General features: G+C 40.6%; 1 protein-coding gene across 4 annotated transcripts in view; it reads left to right on the forward strand.

The window, feature by feature from the left end:
- The window catches only part of sh3bp5lb (SH3-binding domain protein 5-like, b), a 40,611-nt gene extending 22,706 nt beyond the window's left edge, over positions 1–17,905 (forward strand). For all 4 annotated transcript variants that reach the window (XM_061908309.1, XM_061908313.1, XM_061908311.1 and 1 more), the window contains 3 exons: positions 5,745–5,906; positions 11,184–11,357; positions 14,210–17,905. In XM_061908309.1, the coding sequence (XP_061764293.1) occupies positions 5,745–5,906; positions 11,184–11,357; positions 14,210–14,824 (951 nt within the window). In that variant the 3' untranslated portion in view covers positions 14,825–17,905. The remainder of the gene's footprint in view (positions 1–5,744; positions 5,907–11,183; positions 11,358–14,209) is intronic.
- Positions 17,906–19,083: the final 1,178 nt, after the last annotated feature.

Consider the following 19,083-nt stretch of genomic DNA (forward strand, 5'->3'; position numbering starts at 1 on the left):
TGATCCATTTCAGATTTAAGTAAAAATATATGACAACATGAGCACATCAGGTTTAGTGTTAGTTTAAACATTAGCATTAAATTCATTCAGTTTGAGGCTAATAACTGCACAAGTGGCTGTCATTGACTCCTTTTACGGCATGTAACAAATTGAATAGCTAACCATTGATATAATTTACCTTTGTTCCACTCGTTTACTGCCTCTACTTTTCAACATTTATCTTCAAACTTTAGTGAGGTTGCCTAATCCCAGTGAGCAGCTCCAGTCGCTACATCAATGTCCGGCTAAGTTCATTATTAACACATTTACAAGAGTCCGTCCATTTTTCGTAACTCTGGTATCTAAATAAAGTTTTTAGAAATTCATAAACAACATTAAACTGTACACTAGAATTTAACACTATGGCTGAGTAAAACACGGAAAGATTGTTCAATTAATAAGCGTTCACAGAAGGTCCTGCAAGTCGAAAGTTCCTTTCGCGTTTTTTTTTCTTTCCTTTGTCAAGGATGTTGTAATAGAACTACACAAGAAATAAGAAATAAACAAATTGTCTCGCATAGTCTAATGACAGCTAAAATTTTGAATAGAAAGTTTAGGTGTGTCCAACCAATCAGCATTTGGCAGCCTAGCCAATTCCTGCGGGAACTTTCCCAAATAGCACCTAGCTACTGGGAAGTAAAATAGTTCCTGTGAAACTTTATTTACCCGGGTAGTTTTTAGTGGGACGCAGGGGGTTATTTAATTTACCAGGGTAAATGTGAAATGTCCAGTAAAAGATTCTGCGGTAGAAAATGGCCCAAGGATGCATCAGCTATCATTTCAACACTGGTGGTTAGGAATCGGCATCCTTCCCCTTTCCGCTGGAGTGCTTGCATTCAGAGATATAGAGCTTCACTTCTATGTTTAGATACCAGTTTAGTGCATTAATAAGACAAAATGGGGATATATATATATATATATATATATATATAGTGCGTCTGCCTCACAATACGAAGTTCCTCCAGTCCTGGGTTCAAATCCAGGCTCGGGATCTTTCTGTGTGGAGTTTGCATGTTCTCCCCGTGAATGCGTGGGTTCCCTCCGGGTACTCCGGCTTCCTCCCACTTCCAAAGACATGCACCTGGGGATAGGTTGATTGGCAACACTAAATTGGCCCTAGTGTGTGAATGTGAGTGTGAATGTTGTCTGTCTATCTGTGTTGGCCCTGTGATGAAGTGGCGACTTGTCCAGGATGTACCCTGCCTTCCGCCCGATTGTAGCTGAGATAGGCGCCAGCGCCCCCCGCGACCCCGAAAGGGAATAAGCGGTAGAAAATGGATGGATGGATGGGTTTTAGCCTAGGCCCTGGAGTGGGGGTGCAGACTGAGGCCAAGGGAAAAGAACAACTCATAGCCATAGTACACATCCCTCTTACATGTGTGTAAGAGGGAAACATCAAACATCAAAGACTGTGGATAGAAACTGTTCTTTAGTCTGTTAGTTTTGCTTCTAAAGGGGCCTTATTATGCAAAAGCAAGTTGGTTTGTTACCCATTGGCAGCTGTTTTGATGTGTTTGGTATCCCCAGAAGTCTTGAAAATGTTTTAATAAACCATGGAAGCATAGCCGAGATATTTATAAAACAATCTTGCTATCTTCCAAACTTGTTTCAAACAAACGGTTTGGAATTTGAGACAATTGTGATGTATTTTGCCTTAGTTACATCCGCACATAAGCTCCATATATGGCAGAGCTTTACACCGAGAGCTTTAAATGATAAATGGGTTGTACTTGTATAGCGCTTTTCTACCTTCAAGGTACTCAAAGCGCTTTGACACTATTTCCACATTTACAAATTCACACACACATTCACACACTGATGGAGGGAGCTGCCATGCAAGGCGCTAACCAGCACCCATCAGGAGCAAGGGTGAAGTGTCTTGCTCAGGACACAACGGACGTGACAAGGTTGGTACTAGGTCGGGATTGAACCAGGGACCCTTGGGTTGCGCACGGCCACTCTGCCACTCAGCCACGCCATCCCTTTGTGTGGGTCTGTCGTTTTTATCCAGTTTTAGTCCAAAGTTGTGTTCAATAAGTAAATTTTTCTCTATCCTCTTGATGTGTTGCAGACCATTGTAGTATATAGTTGTAACTTACATCTGTCAGTCGACTGGACAAGAAGCCTTAGCAACTACAACAAACCAGACGGACTTGAGATGCAGTCGTAGGGGCATAACATCGAGGATAAATTTGGCAGGTAAATAAGAAAACAGCGCATTCTGAAATGACATTCAGAAAGCCGTTTGAAGATGGTCTGTAAAACAAAATCCATGCAATATTTTGACCAAAATGTTCAACATTGTGCATAATTTGGAGCGGTTGGCTTCGCTTTCACACTGTTATTTTTGTCAACCGACCAAAGGCAGCTAAGAAAAAAATGTATGCAAAATAATTGCACACACTTATCGTAGCTCCATCTTGTGTATAATGTTGGCATTTTGCGTGACGCTTGACTTAATTTGATACTCGCTTGCCCACTTAAGTGACAGAGATAAGTCTAGTGAATAGCTTGAAGGACTTCAAGAACTTTGACGAAGCAGGTGGCTGCGGAACCACAGGTGTCTTGTTAACCTCAACTGTGACGGTGCGCTCTTATCGCACTGTCACATGATGACCAGCACGTCCCTCTCTCTCTCTGGCCCAGAGAGGGAAGACACACCTGCACGTTGACAGCGAGATCAAACGTGCAGTCAAAAGACAATGTCACAGATTCACCATGCTGAAAAGAGAAAGCCAAGGCAGACCTGCTGAAAGAGTGGAAGGGGGCCCTGATCCAGAATCCAGTGGCATCTCTGCTAGTGAAAGGGGTGGTCCGCAAAGGCAAAGAGAAAACAACCATGGCAGACTTTGCTGAGAGCACAGCACCTGTTCTTGGCCATGTCACACCACCACAGACCAGTCAACTCAACAAAGTGTTCCAGAAGGTGCCACAGCTATTTACTGCCAACCCGTGGAGGACAGCGCTAGTCGAGCATATCATTTGCCTGAGGGACAGAGAGCCAATCCGCTAGAAGTCTTAGTGTTTCTCAATATCTGGTGTCGCCACTGCGCAAAAAAAGTGGAGGAGATGTAGCGTTTAGGGTGATCAAGCCATCGTAGTGAAGGAAAATGGTACGCTCCGCAGCTGCATGGACTTTTACAAACTCAATGCTGTCTCTGAGTTCAACGCATACCGGATCCCTGGATTGATGACCTGCTGGACAGGATTGGCCAATCCTGGTTTATCACCAACCTTGACTACTGTAAAAGCTACTGGCAAGTACCCTTGGAAGAAGCCAGCAACCTTACACCGCCTTTCAGACACCTGGGCGTGGTTGGGGGCGTGGTTAAGAGGGGAGGAGTATAAAGCTAGAATTCGCCAAGTCAAGTATCTCATATATATATATATATATATATATATAAAGAAATACTTGAAATTCAGTGTTCATTTATTTACACATATACACACACACATAACACTCATCTACTCATTGTTGAGTTAAGGGTTGAATTGTCCATCCATGTTCCATTCTCTGTCACTATTTTTCTAACCATGCTGAACACCCTCTCTGATGATGCATTGCTGTGTGGCACTCACAACAGTGCTTTCATCAAATGCACTAGAGTCTGGAATCTTCCATCTCTCCCTAGCATGGCCCAAAAACGGTCAATCTTTGCTTCCTGAGGAAGATCTTCACTACTAAACAATTGGCAGTCCACTACTTCTTCCCGGAGGCTATCCAGGTCCAATTGCAGCTGCGGCTTGGAACTTACAAGCGTTTTTCTTCATCTTACTCGTTGTTGGCGTTTCCATGGCTGTATCTTCCTTGTTCTTTTGCACTCTCTAAAAGCCGTAGATGTTATTGTCACATATGCATGTAAAGTAGATTGCCGTAATGTCCTGTTTAAGAGTGTCACAACATTGCTGTTTACGGCAGACAAACTGCTTTACGGTCGAAAAAAATGTGACTGCTGTTGTTGTGTGTTGTTACCGCGCTGGGAGAACGTTAATGAAACTGCCTAACATTAAACCATACTTGCCAACCCTACCGGATTTTCCGGCAGACTTCCGGAACTAAGCGCCTCTCCCAAAAATCTCCCGAAATTCAGGCGGACCTGAGTGAGGACAGCCTGTTTTCACGTCCTCTTTCCCTCAATATAAACAGCGAGTCTGCCCAATGACGTTATAACCGTAGAATGATCGAGGGAGAGTTCTTGGTTTCTTTATTGTTAGGCAGTTTCATTAACGTCCTCCCAGCGCGGTAACAACACACAACAACATCAGTCACGTTTTCGTCTACCGTAAAGCAGTACGTCTGCCGTGAACAGCAGTGTTGTGACACTCTTAAACAGGACAATACTGCCATCTACTGTACATGCAAATGGTTAGAAAAATAGTGACAGAGAATAGAATAAGGATGGACAATTCAACCCTTAACTCAACAATGAGTAGATAAGCGTTATGTGTGTGTATATGTGCAATAAAATGAACACTATAATTCAAGTATTTCTTTTATATATATATATATATATATATATATATATATATATATAAAAATATATATATATATATAATAAAATAAATACATACTGTATATATAGCTTGAATTCACTAAAAGTCAAGTATTTCTTATATATATAAACATATATATTTATTTATTTATTCATGAAATACTTGACTTGGGGAATTCTAAGCTGTAAATATACTCCTCCCTTCTTAACCACGCCCCACAGCCTCCACCCTCCACCTCCGGAAATCAGACGTCTCAAGGTTGGCAAGTATACAATAAACCCACATAAGAAACGTAGAACTCGCCCTTGATCATTCTACAGCAGTGGTTCTTAACCTTGTTGGCGGTACCGAACCCCACCAGTTTCATATACGGATTCACCGAACCCTTCTTTAGTGAAAAATAAAATGTTTTTTTTTTCAAATTCAATACAAAGTTGTATGTTTTGGTAACACTTTAATATGGGGAACATATTTTAAGTAAAAAAGACTTAATTTAGAGTTATTTGGTTAGGGTCAGGGTTAGAGGGTTAGGGTTATTATAAGGCCATGCCGACTAAGGCATTAATAAGGACTTAATAATGACTAGTTAAGAGCCAATATGTTACTAATTTGCATGTTAATAAGCAACTAATTAATGGTAAATACGTTCCCCATACTAAAGTATTACCATGTTTTTTTTTTACTGGTGCACAAAATCAACTGTACATGAACATCACCTTGTTCAAAAAACAAAACCAACACAGTGCATAAACTCACAACAAAATACACACCTGCAAATCAGTCAGCTGATAATGAGAAGTTTGTATTTACATGATGTCGGCTGTGTTTTGACCTCCGCCGAACCCCTGAGGCCGACTCACCGAACCCCTAGTGTTCGATCGAACCCAGGTTAAGAACCACTGTTCTACAGTTATAACGTCATTGGGCAGGCTCGCCGTTTATATTGTGGGAAAGCGAACGTGAAAATAGGCTGTCGACACGTCACTCAGGTCCGCATGGAAAATCCGGGAGGGTTGGCAAGTCTGGTGAAGCAGGAGTGGAAGTTGACTCCAACACTGGCGCTTTTCTTGTACCTGTTGTTAAAAGCCAAAGCTGTCAGCATTGCATCTGGCTGATGGTATAATTTTTGTGTGTATTGGATTTGTTAGATGACAAATACAGTATGTTGATAATAAAATGACGACACCTAGTATTTTTCTTCACGATTTCAGGCACAACAGGAGACCCAGAAAGCTGCTCTCAGGTATGAGAGGGCAGTGTCCATGCACACTGCTGCCAGAGAGATGGTGTATGTAGCAGAGCAAGGACTGTTGGCTGACAGGAACACAATGGACCCTACCTGGCAAGAGATGCTCAACCATGCTACAGCTAAGGTACACTCATTAGCACTGTTATTTTGTATTTGTAACAATATGGATATAACAAACCGTATTTTGTCCAATTTTTTTCCCTTTATTGACATTAAAGGTACTGATTAAACACGAATCATCAACTGATTGTGGTAAATTGTAAAACATTGCAACTGAGTCAAAATGGAGTTGACTGACTACAACAAGCAAAGGTACTGTTGAGTCTCAACTACTAAAGAATGATACAAAATAAAGGATGTGACGTCAGCTAAGGAAACTGAGCTACATCCATGAAGACCTCCACTATGTAAAAAGAAAAATTAACTGAAAAATAATTGTATAGAAAAAATGACCTTTATCATTTTAAAGGTCGACCAATCAGCGATTATTTTTTCAATTAGTCGACAAGTCATATGATTATTGCTTGTATGATCTGCTTTACACGTTTGAGTCTACAACTTCAGTTTAACTAAAGTTTAAAAGCTAATATAGTAAATTGTAACAAAAGAAACATAAGTTACTAAATTATTAATAGGTCTACTGTAATACACAAAGTAAAACACCATAATGAAAAATAAATAGAATTAAAGGGCAAGTTATTCCGTAAACTTGAGTTTAAGTACAAAACAACTTTTGTCCTATTCTGTTATAAATATTTAGCTGCCATCAGTCACTTTAAGCAGTGATTCTCAGACTGTGGTCTTGGTAAGTGGGTTCCATCTAGTGGTATGCCAAATAATCACTTAATTAAATGTTCAAACACAGTGTTAGTGTTCAAACTATGTGTAAGGTTACTGTGGCCAACATTTTAAAATATAGCCGTTAAACAAAACCTCTGCCTTGTTTTTAGTGAATATCTAGGCCTACTACGCTACTGTATATTAATGTTAGTCATTATGGGGGTACTTGGAGAGACAAGTGTTTTCTAAGTGGGTACTTGGTGAAAAAATTGGAGAACTACTGACCCAAAGAAATAATATTTAAAAAATGCATATTCATTATCAAAGTAAAACATTACTTGTTATCCGTTTTTAATTACCGCAAGAAATAAAACTGTTAGCATGCTTTTTTTGTTTCTTCATAACCTGCAAAATAAAATGAGTAAATATCAATATAGAATACATGATTGGTATCTTACACTCTATTCAAGTCATTGTTTATCCTCTCTTTGTCACATGAGTTGTTAGTATTGGGAACAAAATAATTATTTTATCAATGCTTTTTTTAGTTTAGCACAACCTAATGTGTGCTGATGGTGAGGAAGTAAAGGACAGTGCCAAGATGAAATGGATATTAATTGAATAAAACAAAAAAAAAAAACATGACCAAGTGGGTTGCTTACTTGGTGAAGCAGTTTGAGTGGATCACTGCTAGTCTGCACCATACCAAAATAGGACTTGATAAAGCCAGCCAAGAACGTTTGAATAATATCTAAATGGTGAACAGGATGGAGCTAGACCGTTTGGTGTTTTATATGTAAGTAGTAAAACCTTAAAGTCGTATCTTAAGTGTACAAGAAGCCAGTGCATGTGAGCCAGTATCGGCGTAATATGATCATACTTTCTTGTTCATGTCAAAATTCTAGCAGCCGCATTTTGTACCAACTGTAAACTGTTAATGATAGACATAGGGAGACCCGAAAATAATACGTTACAGTCATTGAGACCAGATGTGTTCATTTAGCTGCTGTGCAACTATTTTTTCGAAGGTTATCGAGATAAAAGGAAGGTGGGACACCGGGCCGGTAGTTTACCATGAGGTCAGGATCGAGGTTAGGTCTTTAAAGCAGAGGATGAATAACCACTTTTTTTGAATGCTAGGGGAACAGTGCCAGAGGAAAGTGATGAGTTAATAATATTAATAACTAATCTCCTGGTATTATAAACAGCTCCTTGATACGTTTCCCAAAAAGTGGGTCAAGTAAACATGTTTGTAGAATAGAATAGAATAGAATAGAATATAATAGAATAGAAAGTACTTTATTGATCCTTGGGGAAAATTCAGCACCAAAGTTTGCTCACAATAAACAATAATAATAATAAATAATATATGAAAAATATTATATATATCATATATAATATATGAATAATATAAATATATTCTACATTTAAGTGCAGTCAAGAAGGAACATATGCATTATACAGTCTGATGGCTGTCGGTATGAAGGACTTCCTGTGTCGTTCCGTGTTACATTTTGGGAGTCTGAGCCTTCCACTGAACGTATTCATTCTTTCCGCAAGGTCCGAGTGTAGTGGGTGGGAAGTGTTGTCCGTAATGGCTAGGAGTTTTGCTAGACTTCTCCTCTCTGACACCACCGCCAGAGAGTCCAGCTTCACTCCCACCAACTTGTCCAGTCTGTTTGCGCCCCTCACTCTCAGCCCGCTGCCCCAGCAAACCACGGTGTACAAGAAAGCGCTCGCCACCACCGACTCGTAGAACATCTTCAACATCTTTGTACAGACGTTGAAGGATCCTAGCCTCCTGAGGAAGTAGTGTCCCTTCTTGTAGAGTGCCTCAGCGTGTTTTGACCTATTGAGCTTGTTGTCGATGTGTACTCCGAGGTATTTATAATCCTTAACCATGTCCACATCGACCCCCCTGATGGAAACAGGGGTCGCCAGAGTACGCCTCCTCCTTCCCAGGTCCACAACCAGCTCTTTGGTCTTTGTCACATTGAGCTGGAGGGGGTTCTTTCCACACCATGTGACAAAGTCCTCCACCAGTGCCCTGTATTCACCATCCTCAATACACCCCACTATCGCAGAGTCATCAGAAAACTTCTGAAGGTGGCAGGACTCTGATTGATAGTGGAAATCGGTGGTGTAAATGGTGAAGAGGAGGGGGGAGAGGACTGTGCCTTGTGGGGCCCCGGTGTTGCTGACCAGCCTGTCAGACACACAGTCCTGCAGTCGAACGTACTGTGGTCTGTCAGTCAGGTAATCTACAACCCAGGACACCAAGGGGGCCTCCACCTGCATCTTCTCCAACTTCACACCCAGTAGCCCAGGCCGTATAGTATTGAAAGCACTGGAGAAGTAAAAAAAACATGACTCTCACACTGATTGCAGGCTTGTCCAGGTGGGTTTGTATTGTCCCATTTACAAGTTGCAAGAGTTCCTCTGTTATTACTAGAAAAAGAAAGAGAGGGCAATATCCGTCATACATAAATTTGTATCTTCGTTAATAGAATCCAGTTGGAGTTGGGTTGCATCATCTTTAATGTTCTTTCTAATTAATTAAATTTCATAGTCATCAACTGAGTAAGTGGAGCTACTGGTGGGAGTCCCTTGTTGGGTTAGCAATGCTACTGTACTGAAAAAATATTTTGGATCGTTTTTATTAGGGTGAATGAGATTTCAGTAGTAATTAGTTTTAGCTAAGGTCACCACGTGGCAAACCTGAAGGTTAGTCACATGCTATTTGCATTCCAGCTTTCTACATGATAGTTTAAGAGCTCTGGTTTCTTCTGTAAACTAGGGGGTGTGCCTTTCAAGGGCCTTTTTTTTTTTTTAGCTTTAGCAGTGCTGTACAATACATGGTGTTGCGCAGGGCATCATTAAAGTTCTTAGTGAGGGTATCAATAGAGCCCACATAATTTGGGAATGGTGCCATTACCGAAGGCAGTAGGCCAGCAAGAGTCGTAGTTGTGACAGCATTAATGTTGCGGCTGTTAAAGCATTGGTTTTTCGTAGCTTGTTGACAATGAGTCAGAACTTCAAATTTATAAGGTAATGATCGGACATTAGTATACGGGACAAGGACTAGGTGCATCGTATTACCAGAACTGATATTTAAGGCTGCGGTCGCAAAGCATTTTTAAAATATATTTAATTAATTTCCATCCTGGAATAAGGACTGTGTTCTTCTGTATAGAAAGCCATTCAAGTTACATTCACACTATGGGCAATTTAGAGTCTTCAATTAACCTAACATGCATGTTTTTAAAGGAGAGGGAAGTCAGAATATCTGGATTTAACAAACCAAGAGCCAGATTTGATGCTAACCACGCTGCCACTGTACTCCCTCCCTTGAAGGCCTACTGAAACCCACTACTACCCACCACGCAGTCTGATAGTTTATATATCAATGATGAAATGTTACCGTTGCAACACATGCCAATACAGCCTTTTTAGTTTACTAAATTACAATTCTAAATTTCCCGGGAGTTTCGTCTTTGAAACGTCGTGTAATGATGACGTGTACGCAAGACGTCATAGGTTTTTAGGAAGTATGAGCGCTGCGCACACACACAGCTAAAAGTCATCTGCTTTAACAACATAATTATATAGTATTTTAGACATCTGTGTTGCTGAATCTTTTGCAATTTGTTTAATTAACATTGGAAAAGTCACAGTAGAAAGATAGAGTTGGGAAGCTTTAGCCTTTAGCCACACAAACACACAGTGATTCCTTGTTTAAAATTCCTGGAGGTGAAACTTTCCTATGGATCAGAGCGCGGTCAAGCCAACATGGATCCCTAGCAAATGTCAACCAACAGGTTTCGGTGAGAAAATTGTGGTCAAAAAGTCAGTTCTTACCGGAGAAAAGCTGAGCTTGTGCCGTCCATAGCTGCCGTCGACTCCCCTGAGACACTGCGCGTTAAGACACCCGTGGGGACACCCTTCCGACTGTCAGGTATTATTTAACTCACTAAAACACTAGCAACACAATGTAAAGATAAGGGATTTCTTAGAATTATCCTAGTACAGTAAATGTGTCTAAAAACATCGGAATCCGTCCCAATGCAATCGTGTTTTTTTTTTTTTTTTACTTTTTTTTTCTAGTCCGTTGCTATCAATATCCTCAAACAACAAATCTTTCATCCTCGCTCAAATTAATGGGAAAATTGTTGTTTTCTCGGTCCGAATAGCACTTTTTGTTGGAGGCCCCCATTATAAACAATGTGAATATGTGAGGAGCCATCACACGGGTGACGTCATCGTCTGCGACTTCCGGTAGGGGCAGGGCATTTCTCTTAGCACCGAAAGTTGCGATCTTTATCATACATGTTCTCTACTAAATCCTTTCAGCAAAAATATGGCAATATCGCGAAATGATCAAGTATGTTGCATAGAATGGACCTGCTATCCCCGTTTAAATAAAAAAATCTCATTTCAGTAAGCCTTTAAGCGTTACCTTTAATAAAACATATATGAAATGACAACATAATCATGTTTCTTTTATGTTGCAGTTGAAAATGGATAAAAAAGCCATACTTTTGAATATGTCACATTAACTGGAAATGTGTGGTGTTACATGTAGAATTGTGAGTTTAAGGCTTAATTTCCTTTTGCTCACCAGGTTAACGAGGCTGAGGAGGAACGCTTTCGGAGTGAGCGAGAACACCAGCGGGTCACGCAGCTCTGCCAAGAGGCCGAGGCACGAGTGCAAACTCTCCAAAAATCTCTAAAGAAGGTCATCCTCAAGTCCAAACCCTACTTTGAGCTAAAGGCGCAATTTAACCACATTCTGGAGGTGTGTACAAAGCAGTCCCCCTCTTTGAAATACATTTTTAACACTGCATAATACAATGGCTGAGAAAGCTCCAGATGCAAGGGCATATAGACTATTTAAATTGCAGGCCACACAATACAGGGGCATTAGCTAGCTCGCACGACAAACTATTTTAAAATGGAAACATTATTTAAACAATGGTTAGTCAGGTTAGTCCAGCCACGCTGCGAAAAGGGATCCAGCAATTTTGTTCTTTCGGTCACCTGAGAGGAGTTTAGATTAGAGCCACTGGTCCTTTGCGTCGAGAGGAGCCAGTTAAAGTGGCTGAGGCATCTAGTCCGGATGCCTTTTTGACGCCTCCCTTAGGAGGTGTCCCAGGCATGCCCACACGGAAGGAGTCCCCCAGGGTATACTTGGGACACGCTGGAGTGATTGTTTCCTATAAAAATAATTTGTCTTATAATTACTCAAATGTATATGCTTTCTGCTCAGCTTTCTTCTCATAACACTTGGTCCATACTCACACAAACACAAAAAACACCTCTTTGGTGTTAAAACCATCTCCATCCACACAAGTGTAGTTTTAAAACAGACTAGAGATGCGCGGTTTGCGGTCACAACCGCGGATAAACCGCGGGTCGGGCGGGTGACATGAAGAAAAAATAGATTTTAAATAGATTCGGGCGGGTGGCGGTTGAACCAATTCGGAAATATATATTGTAATAATCCCAGGAATGTAGGCTCATAAAACTTCTTCGTTTGTCTTGTCTTTATTGCACAAGATGTAATACAACCACACAACAGCTCTCATGTCTCTAAGGCTTTTCCCGGGACAACTCGAACTCTCACTTCCTGTCGATAACGTCACTTCCCTATCCCTCCCGGAAGTCCCGCCCCCCAGCCAAAGTCATTGGCTAACACCCCGTAGCCAGCCGCTACATTACACATAGTTAAATGTTATGTTGAAGAGGTTCATTTAGCCTACTGACGTGTATTTATAAATGGTTGATTTATATAGGCTAGTAGGTAAAGTGTTGTACCTGACAACTCTTGATGGTACAATCTATATAACACGTCACAGACAACGTCACGCTAACATCACGTGACACCTCTGATGAAGGCTGCAGAAGCAAGGTAGCCCAAACTTGTCAGGTACAACACTTTACCTTACTAGCCTATAGAAATCAACCATTTATAAATAGTTAAATATTGTTACCCACATACGAAAAACGAGCTGCACTCTTTGAAACAGTATGTGGGCATACTTTTATTTTGAAGTGTCTCGTTTGGTCCGTCGACGGATGTAAGGAAGCTACTTCCGGGTATGGCCAACGAGGTATTTGTCATTTGTTGGTATTCTACTTGGTAAAATGTTTGATCCACATGCTGTGCATGTTATTATTTATACATTTGCAATGTGCTTTATTTATTACAGTTTTCACGGTGAATTTGAAGGGAAAGTAAGCCTTCAAATAAATCAGTTCAAGAAAGCCATTGTGTCTGTGCTATTTGGAGGGAGTTACACTTTCTAACCTCACTAATGCCTTGCATCGTCTATATTACATATTTAACAATGGGCGGGTGGCGGGCGGTTGTGGCTTTGATGAAATGTTGGTTCGGGTGGGTGGCGGGTGGATGACGACTTTAGTGATGCGGTTGCGGATGATATAATTGCCTATCCGCGCATCTCTAAAACAGACTCTCGCTCCACGAAAATGCAATCACTTGCTGTCATGCACATTTTGTCCAACCAGAAGCTCCAGCTGACTTGCATGCATTACGCCTCCTTTAATGTGATACTGTAATGTTATAGGGGCTTTTTGCCACTTGCTCAAAGTTACAATGTTCATATTAAACATATTACAAAAAAACCAGCGGTTAGCTTATGTTAGTATGAGTGGTTTAACACAGCATATATATTTTTAAATGTTTATATTTTTCGCAATTGGTAAATATTTTGAAAAAAAATGGCTCATAAGTCTGAGGAAGTTTTTGGTGTTCAGGCTTGTCACTCCTCGTTATCGCTACACATGTACATTGTGGGACATACACAAAAGCAGTCTCAGAGAAGAAATCAACAAGTTGCAGTCATGCGGTTGTTACGATAGAATAGACATTCAAGGATAGTATATAAAATAAAATGAATGATAAATTAATTTACGTTTGTAGTATCAGTACACCGGTGATACTTGATGTTCACTGAAAAATACAGTTTTTTGCTGACAAGCAAAATGAAAAAAATATTTTTGAAAAAAAGTTGTTTACTTTACTCATTACGCACAAAAAAAAATATCGAAAAACAAACCTAAACCGTGGCCCAAGAACCGAAGTAATGAGCTTGTATCGTTGACACCTCATTGCGTGCTATAAGCCGTAAGCAGGCGGGATAATATACTGAACACATTGGAAAGTTAGTGCCCTCTCGGCATTCGCACTAAGGTTTCAAACAGCTACTTTAGTTGTGCTATACTAGACGTTCATTAACATGTGCATTATCTTTAAAATCAGCCCACTCTTACACAGAGCTCTGGATAAATGAATGTTGTTTTAATCGCCTAAAGCGGGTGTGCATCTGCTGCTACACAAGTTTGTGCTAATACAACACAGTTAATGATAATGTAGAACATTGGATGGATGAATTGATTGATGGATGGATGGATATATAGATAGATAGATAGATAGATAAATAGATAATACTTTATAGATTCCTTCAGGAGAGTTCCCTCAGGAAAATTAAAACATCAGAAAAATTAAAAAATAATTAACAAATGTAATTTTTTTTTTCCAGTGACTTTTTTGTACTATCATATTATATAGTGTATCGATTATACATTTCACATATCCAATGACATCATTGCTCTTATCTCTTTCAGGAACATAAGGCCAAAGTTGTGCAACTGGAGGAGCATGTGTCAAAAGTGAAAACGCGTTATTCTGTGGCTCTGCGAAACCTTGAACAGATCAGTGAGCAGATCCATGCCCAGAGAGGGCGAATCCAAGTCAGCAGGGGGCGACCATCTGTATGCGGTGGACGGAGTTCTCCGGTTGGCGCTGAAGCTGATATCAGAGTTGCTGTCGGAGTTCCGCTACATAGCGTTGTGGGAGCAAGTGGGATAGAGAGCAACTGGGTTGACAATGAAAAAACTAGGCTGTGGGTGGAGAAGCACCGGGAGAGCGGTTGGGGCCACAGGGAACAGCTGGAGGGGGAGCATGGCGGTTCAGACCGATTGTCCATCATCAGTCTGCAGACCATTGTTTCGGACCTGGAGAAATGCGACTCGGTTGATCACCTCGGTGACCTCAGCGATGTTGGCAGTGTGATTGGGGAGGTGTGGGACTGGAGTAAGAAGAATACGTCCAAGCCTGGCAATGTGGTGGAAGTGGCAGACAGACTCCAGCAGGTTACGACCCACCAGCAGATAGCAGCTGATGGCGAAAAGAAGCAGGAGAGCTTCATCAAGCAGCACCACAGAAGTGTCAGTGTCTAATGTTTGGACAAAGCTGTTGAATGATTAGGATGAACTTATTAGTAACTTGAGTGTGGACAAGACAACAACAACAAAGTTACTATCCATTAGTTAACTTCGGGATTTTTCCAATACCTATTTTTTCAGTAAAACTGTGTCTTAAAGACCATTTGCAATTTACAGTTACCGTATTTCTCTGCAAGCACTCTTTTGTTTTAAATTAATTTTTCGCGGCAAATGTTTGTATTCAAGTAGATGTCACTATGCTATGGACAAAATATTAATACATTGCATGTAAAACTTACCACTGCACGCAGGCATCCGCAGCCTTCAAAAAGGAAAAATACAGAAAGAAGATCATTCAACACAGGAAAAAAAAGAGTCAGAGTGAATTATGGACAGTAGAGTAAGAATAATGGAAACCATTGGAGACCATGAATGGGGACATACCTGTACATGTGGCTGAGCAGTTAATGCTTGACTGAAGGTGCGCTGACCAGAGAGCAGGCTTGATGGTATACAGTACATACCGTAGAGCAGTGGTCCCCAACCACCGGGCCGCGGTCCGGTACTGGGCCGTGGCCCGATTGGTACCGGGCCGCAGAAGAATTTTTTATATAAAAATTATTATTTTTTATTATTTTTTAATTAAATCAACATAAAAGACACAATATACACTTACAAATAGTGCACCAACCACAAAAAACTCCCTTTTTCATGACAAAAACGCCCCTTTTTCATGACAAAGAAGAAAGAAAAAAAAAGGACAACCCCACCTTCTACCAACCTTGTCACGTCCGTTCTGTCCTTGAGCAAGACACTTCACCCTTGCTCCTGATTAGTCCTGGTTAGCGCCTTGCATGGCAGCTCCCGCCATCAGTGTGTAAATGTGTGTGTGAATGGGTGAATGTGGAAATACTGTCAAAGCGCTTTGATTACCCTGAAGGTAGAAAAAAAAAGCGCGATACCAGTATAAGCCATTTACCATAAAGAAATTACTCCTCAAAATGACTGATGTACACACTAGAGACATATGAACAGACCTTTGTATGTGCAATTATAAAAATAGATATAGAAGCTTAGAAAAAGTGGTGCAAAAAACACTTAAAATTATTTGCATGTTAAAAAACGTCAAAAAACGGTTCAACCACAATGTGTAGGGTCTGCTCTGCAACACAGCACCAAGAGGACATCAAACGTGACTTAAATAGAGAAAATTTAAGTAATTAAGTGACTGTATGTGCACCAGAGGAAGGATCAGTATTTTTTTAAAGAAGAGAATTACACTTCCAGTGTGTCCAGTTTCTGGCAAGTTTTACTGGGACCCACTGCGGGATTTTTCCAGCCAGAGGCCTGCAAAGGCACAGCAAGCTGTGTTTCTGAGCAAGAGCCTCAATCACGTCCCCTATGCAGAAAAATCCTCCCAACCCTATTAGTAATATATTATTGTGTGCAAATAAATACATTTTATATAGTAAGAGATTTATGAGGCTAAAACATGCCAACAGATTTTAGAGACGTGATGTCACAACAGACAATAGCAACCACTCTAAGAAAGGCTGAAGTGACAACCGAAACTAAGATTTATCTCTTACTCTCTAAAAACTATTTGTCAGTACCCAAGAATATTTTACCAATGTTAATGAGCGGCATAGCTCGGTTGGTAGAGTGGCCGTGCCAGCAACTCGAGGGTTGCAGGTTCAATTCCCGCTTCCGCCATCCTAGTCACTGCCGTTGTGTCCTTGGGCAAGACACTTTACCCACCTGCTCCCAGTGCCACCCACACTGGATTAAATGTAATTTAGATATTGGGTTTCACTATGTAAAACGCTTTGAGTCACTTGAGAAAAGCGCTACATATATATAATTCACTTCACAATTCACTTCACTTAAAAAAGATGTGACAATGATTGCAATCAATTTATCCTTACAGCGTAACCTGCATCTAGGGACCCTAGCACCTGCACAAACTTCACATTCTTTGGAATATTTACCTATTGTTCACAATCAATATGAAAGACATGACATCAAATGTATTATTATTTTTTAAGCATTCTAACTTGTAAATAAAAGTCCGCTTACAGTAGAGCAAATGGGAGGTTCTCTATTCTGCCCATAAAACCCAATAAATAACCATTCAAAAACAGACAAAAATATTACATTTACATTTTGTGACATGAATATTAACCAAGTATTAGTGATATTGTTATTATAACCGCTAACACAGACAAACCATTTAAGGCGCCAACCTGATCAAGACCTTTGGTGACATGATCTACTGATGAGCTGCTTCCTCGTTTCCTTGCTCGTCAAACGTTATTCTAGGTCATAAATCATTCCTCTCTACTTGACAGTAGAAGAATGAGCACGCCTTGGTACACTTTGACAGCTCAATTTAGACCCAAGAATGGCGAGTACTACATGCTTGGTTCCACCTTTTCGTGTAAATGGGAATATATGAACATCCTAGCAGTTGGCATCGTAATGACAGCAGACTTTATACCGTAGGTCAGGGGTAGGGAACCTATGGCTCTACAGCCAGATGTGGCTCTTTTGATGACTGCATCAGGCGCTCAGATAAATCTTGGCTGTCATTGCTTAACATGATAAGTGATGAATAATTCCGCTGGTAATCACAGTGTTTAAAATAATGTTCAAAATGTAAAACATTCTCATACATTTTAATCCATCCATCTGTTTTCTACCGCACCTGTTCAAAAAGTCGCATTAATGGTAAGAAGCATTTTATTTATCATCAGTGATAAATGTTATCACTGATGATAAATGTTATTAAAAATAATAGGAAACTTATGTTAATATCAGTCACTTCATTTCTGTTTGTGCTTCTTTGTTTTGTATTTACTTCCCATTAGTGCTCTTATTTTGTTTCCATTTCCTGCTTGTCCTGCTGAGTGCTGTGTTTTCTTCCCCTCACCTGCTGTTGATTGGCAGCCGGTCCACACCTGCTGCCAATCAGCATGTTTCTATTTATGCTTGTCTTGCATGCTCCTCAGGGCTCGAAGATTGAATATTGTTTAGAACTGTACATGCAAGACTGCTTCATTCTCCTCTGTTGATGATATTAAAAGCATCTTACCTGCTCTTTGCTATCCTGGTTCCTGCAGCTTAGGGTCGCTAGTACTGCTGGCATGCAAGTTTGTGACATATTATACTCTATAAATGTTGGTCTTACTTAAAAATGCAGACATTTAGTTGTAATCAGTGTTAAAAAAATATTATATGGCTCTCACGGAAATACATTTTGAAATATTTGGCTTGAATGGCTCTCTCAGCCAAAAACGTACTTGACCCCTGCCGTAGGTGATGTTTTATTATGTCTGTTGGCTCTTACAAAGTCTGTAGTTAGTAATAATCAGTGATGAAGAAATAAAAGAAATTGTAGTGATGCATTTTTTTAACACTTATTCATGATAAAAAAAATGTATATCCATACGTGATTAATTTTGAGATAACTATCAAATCAAATCAACTTTATTTATAAAGCACATTTAAAATTTACCACAGGGGTAGCCAAAGTGCTGTACAATGGACAGGCTAAAAGATAATACGAAGACCGAGCAAACAACACAACACAAACAGAGCATGATAAAAAAAACAAACATAAAAACAGGTTCACCGCAGGTGTATAATGGGGCGCCATTGCAGGATAGATATCACTTAGTGTTAAAAGCCAAGGAATAAAAGTATGTTTTTAAGAGAGATTTAAAAACAGGAAGAGAGGAGGCTTGTCTAACACTCAGCGGTAGGTCGTTCCAGAGCTTGGGAGCAGCAGCAGCGAAAGCTCTGTCACTTCTAAGCTTCAGCCTAGAAGTGACAGAGCTTAGGGATCGAGTGGGGCAGTAAGGCTGTAGGAGGTCGGAGAGATATGTTGGCGCAAGGTTGTTTAGACATTTAAAAGATAAAGATGGCGGCGCCCGGACGGGCTGCGCACTCGAGGAGCTCCTGCTAAAGATGGAACATTTGGCAGAAATACCGGACAATTCCACAAACTTAATGGCTGGCTCACATCGTGGTCACTCCGTGATCACATACGACCGCCAGACACTTCTGGATGTGGACACATCGGGCCGTTTTGGACCGATAGACACTTGCGTGCTAGACTTGCTAACTAGCACGGGAATACATCGGCGGCTACATCCAGCGGCCTGTGAAGCACGGGAGTCTAGTAGCAGCGGGGGCCGTCTACGGAGCAGACGCCAGCGGTGTGATCGGAAACGCGGATGCCGAGCGGGGCTAAAAACAAAGCAGAAGGCTAATCC

Source organism: Nerophis ophidion, linkage group LG08, assembly GCF_033978795.1.
Source record: "Nerophis ophidion isolate RoL-2023_Sa linkage group LG08, RoL_Noph_v1.0, whole genome shotgun sequence".
In the NCBI taxonomy this organism is placed as follows: domain Eukaryota; kingdom Metazoa; phylum Chordata; class Actinopteri; order Syngnathiformes; family Syngnathidae; genus Nerophis; species Nerophis ophidion.